At 43.4% G+C, this 4301-nt stretch overlaps 2 protein-coding genes across 2 annotated transcripts; both read right to left on the reverse strand.

The window, feature by feature from the left end:
• Positions 1–502: 502 nt before the first annotated feature.
• LOC131216409 (zinc finger protein 345-like) lies at positions 503–2431 on the reverse strand. The gene is made up of 2 exons (XM_058210932.1): positions 2366–2431; positions 503–2312 (listed from the first exon to the last, which is right to left on the reverse strand). The coding sequence occupies exons 1-2, from the start codon at positions 2392–2394 to the stop codon at positions 503–505; spliced, it is 1839 nt and encodes a 612-aa protein (XP_058066915.1). The 5' UTR covers positions 2395–2431.
• Positions 2432–2985: 554 nt separating this feature from the next.
• On the reverse strand, positions 2986–4210 carry LOC131205326 (gastrula zinc finger protein XlCGF8.2DB-like). Its single transcript, XM_058197388.1, has one exon. It carries the CDS (start codon positions 4189–4191, stop codon positions 3265–3267), a length of 927 nt encoding a protein of 308 aa, XP_058053371.1. The 5' UTR covers positions 4192–4210; the 3' UTR covers positions 2986–3264.
• Positions 4211–4301: the final 91 nt, after the last annotated feature.

Below are 4301 nucleotides of genomic sequence, written 5' to 3' on the forward strand. Positions count from 1 at the left end.
TTTTTTTCTCCCGGTTCTGTTTCTAAACAAACCGATGGAATGTGATTTCCTCTAATCGTTGAGTTTTGCGTTTTGGAAGCTTTGAACCTTGTAAATAGTATTTGTGCAGGGGACAGTTTCCAATATCCCGGACCGCATGACTGCCTGAAAGAACACTTAATCGTAGCGCCCCCCACCACGGAAGCAAATGGCTTTCAAGGCAACCAATGCTGGAATCTTGAGATCAGTTGCCATGACGACGGCGCAAAGGCATTTCAGATGCTTTTTCTTTTCAATGAATTAATGTCACATGCTCAAATGGAACAGTTTTGACTTCCTATTACCTATAGCGAACTTCTACAATTCGATTGGCGCTTGTTTTAGCACGCACAACCTTGATTGATGATGGACAACCAACTGTGTCTTTTCTAGTTCCCCTTGCTATCTTTCGGATATCTTGCTCTTCGTTATAAAGCCCGGTTGTTGAGAGCATTCAAGTTTATTGATCTTTGGCAGACCGTTGCTAGTTGTCCTTGTTGTGATTTTTAACATGCCTACTCAAGTGACATGGCGAACTGAACGCTTTATTGCAGACTTTACATGCAAACGGCTTTTCGCCGGTATGAGTTCGGATGTGAATTTTTAACTGAAATGGATGAGGGAATGTGGAGGGACAGTGGGGACACTGGTGGTGTAGGTCCTTGTTGTGTATCTTCTTATGCTTCTTCAGAGTGTTTGCCGCATGGAATGCTTTGTTGCAGATTTCGCAGGCATATGGCTTTTCACCGGTATGTGTGCGGATGTGCACTTCTAACTGGGATGGATGCGGGGACATGAAAGGGCAGTGAGGGCACTGAAGATGTTCGTCCTTGTTGTGCGTTTTTGTGTGCCTATTCAAGCTGTTTGACGAAACGAACGATTTTTGGCAAGTCTCACACCTAAACGGCTTCTCACCGGTGTGGGTTCGGATGTGAATTTTTAACTGGGATGATTCCGGGAACCTGGAGGGGCAGTGAGGGCACCGAAGATGCTGCTCCTTGTTGTGTATCTTTTTATGCTTCGTCAGACTGGTGGCCGAATGGAACGCTTTGTTGCAAAACTGGCAAACGTATGGCTTTTCACCCGTGTGCGTGTGGATGTGAAACTTCAATTGCGAAGGCTGCGCAAACCGAGCCGGACAGTAATTACATTGGAGATGTAGGTCCGTGTTGTGAATTGTTATGTGCTTTCGATGGCAGGTGGATGAAGTGAACCCTTTGTTGCAAATGTTGCAAACATAGGGTTTTTCACCCGTGTGCGTGCGGATATGAATCCTTAGCTGAGTTGACTGCGCAAACTGAGCCGGACATCGAGGGCACTGAAACCCGTCGTCTACGTTATGGGTCTTGGAATGATATCTCAGAATGTTGTCATCGTGAAATGCTTTGTTACAGATTTTGCACACAAAAGGCCTCTCGCCTGTGTGCGTGCGGATGTGAATCTTTAGTTGGGATGGTTGTGGGAACTTTGCCGGGCAGTGAGGGCACTGGTGATGTTTGTCCTCGTTGTGAATTCTTTTGTGCTGCGTCAGAGTAGTAGCTGCGTGGAACGCTTTGTTGCAAACTTTACACACATAAGGCTTTTCGCCGGTATGCGTGTGGATGTGAAACTTTTTCTGCAATGCCGTCGCAAACCGGGCAGGACAGAAAGGACACTGATATTGATAGTATTTGTCCTTGTGATTAATTTTCGTATGGATATGCAGTTTGACTGCCGAACGAAACGCGCTGTCGCAAACTTTACACTTGAATTGTTTTTCACTGGTGTTTTTTCGGCCACCCTTACCTTTTGGGCACTGCAGTAGCTGCTCGTCAACTAGGGACACATGTTGGTTAATAGTGTGTCCTGTATTTTCTTCACCACAAGGATCCATTTGATTCATTGCAGGGCTTCTGGCGGTATTTGTGATCAAAGGTTTGTTTTGATCAGAAATTGATGTTGGGTCGTCAGGATCCGTGATATTCTTCCCCACCGTTCGGTCCCTGCCGTCTCGATCCTTACAGTTGACATCGGAAAGATTGGTTCTGAGAACATTATGTTCGTAGTTCAGATCTGTATCTGCTGCCTGTAGTTGCTCTTCCTTTGGTTCCCGTTTCAAACGGGTTTCCAGCGTTTCTTCCACTGCCTCAAACAAGTCTTCATGATGATTATAATCGTATGTGCTGCTTATCTGATCAGAATTGGAAATCGTTTGATTCAATTGATGAACATTCTCTCGATCGCCTGTGCAAATCTCCGTTTTAATCCACACCGATTCGTAAGCCGGCGGCTCCAAAACACCATCAGGCGAGGGGCTAGAAAGAAATGCGCTTTTACATATATTTAGTCTTGTTTACCGTCAACTCACTCTATTGATGAGGAATCTTTAAGGTCCATTTCGAAGTTTATTAGCGAACAAAAGAAATTTGTTCTCTCTGCGATTGTTTACAAAAAAAAGTTTCTTTCAATTATCAATTGTCGATTTTTCACGGCTGTCATGCGGCTCAGGAGCACAAACACAACTCACGGATGCTGTGAGTTACCGAATGCTGTCAATTTGTTCATTCGAATGAAATCGTTCTCAATGGATTGGTACAATTTATTGTTTACTAGCTGTTCTCGGTTCGCATGGTCACGCCTGTATTCTCTTCTTGTAATTGTATTCTCTTCTTTCGATCATCCGGCGTTTCATAGGGTCGGACCTCCCGGGGCCGTATCCGATCGATTTTCCTTCTTGCTTTCCGTTGGATACATGGTAAAACTCGTAGCTGCAGAATTTGGTTCGTTTTCTTCGAAAAAAACCCGAATTAAGCTGAATTTTCTGTTACTTTTACTTTATACTTTATAGGTTACTTTATAGATTGTTTATTTCAGTGTGCAATAAAGAAATCAAAGAAAGTAAAACTTCACCAAAGGATACGCATTGAACGAAGTAATATCTAATTGATGCCCTAAGAAAGCTTAAAATCAAGATATGTTAGTGGATGATCGCTATTTAAACTAAATTTTATTCATTCTGCATTTCATTCATCCTGTTCATCACAACTATCATGTTCCTTCTCAACGAATTTATTCTGTTATCAGAACTTTCAAATAGAATTAATGAAATAATTTAATTAAATTTATGTTGTTTCGTTTTGCGACTTTCAGAATGCTGTCGTATGCTATGCTCTCACTAGTTCTTGTCCTTGTTATGAATCGGTTTATCGGTTTATGCAGAAAGGCTTTCGCATGAAACGCTTAGTTACAAACTTCTTATCGGAATGACTATTCGCCGATATGAGTGCGAATGTGGTTCTTAAGCTGGGATATCCGTGCGAATTTGCAAGAGCAATGAGGACATTGATGGTCCTTGTTGTGAGTTTGCATATGTTGGTTCAGGTAGCGTGCCGCATCAAATGCTTTGCTACAGACGTTACAAATGAATGGCTTTTCGCCTGTATGTGTCCGAATGTGATTCCTAAGGTCGTATTTGAATGCGAATTTACCAGGGCAATGAGGACACTGATATTGGTCTTTTCCGTGAATTTCCATATGGGTGCGCAGTTTGGTTGCCGCATGGAACGATGTGTCGCAAACTTTACACATGAATGGCTTTTCGCCGGTATGAATTCGAATGTGATCCTTAAGACGCCATTGAAGTTCGAATTTGTCAGGACAATGAGGGCACTGATATTGCTCCTTGTCATGGGTTTTCTTGTGGTTTTGCAGTATGCTTATCGAACGGAACGCTTTGCCGCAGACTTCACACATGAATGGCTTTTCGCCGCTATGATTACGAATATGAATCTTAAGGTCATACTTCCGTTTAAAGTTGCGCGTGCAATGAGGACATTGATGTTGGCCCTTGTCGTGAGTTCGCATATGGGAGTGCAGGATGCGTGCTGCATGGAACGTTTTGCTACAGACTTTACAGATGAATGGCTTTTCGCCGGTGTGAGTCCGAATGTGATCCTTAAGATGACATTTTAGTACGAATTTGCCAGGGCAATGAGGGCATTGATATTGATCGTTGCCGTGAATTTTCATGTGGGTCGATAGGTTGTGTGATGCGTGGAACGTTTTGCTGCAGACTTTACACGTGAATGGCTTTTCGCCGGTGTGAATCCGGATGTGATTCTTAAGCTGGTATTGCTGTGCGAATTGGACAGGGCAATGAGGGCACTGATATTGCTCCTTGTCGTGAATTTTCATGTGGGTCCACAGGTTGCGTGGTGCGTGGAACGTTTTACTGCAGACTTTACAAATGAATGGCTTTTCGCCGGTGTGAGTCCGGATGTGAATATTAAGCTTGAATTGCTGTG

This window comes from Anopheles bellator, chromosome 1 (assembly GCF_943735745.2).
Source record: "Anopheles bellator chromosome 1, idAnoBellAS_SP24_06.2, whole genome shotgun sequence".
NCBI lineage: Eukaryota > Metazoa > Arthropoda > Insecta > Diptera > Culicidae > Anopheles > Anopheles bellator.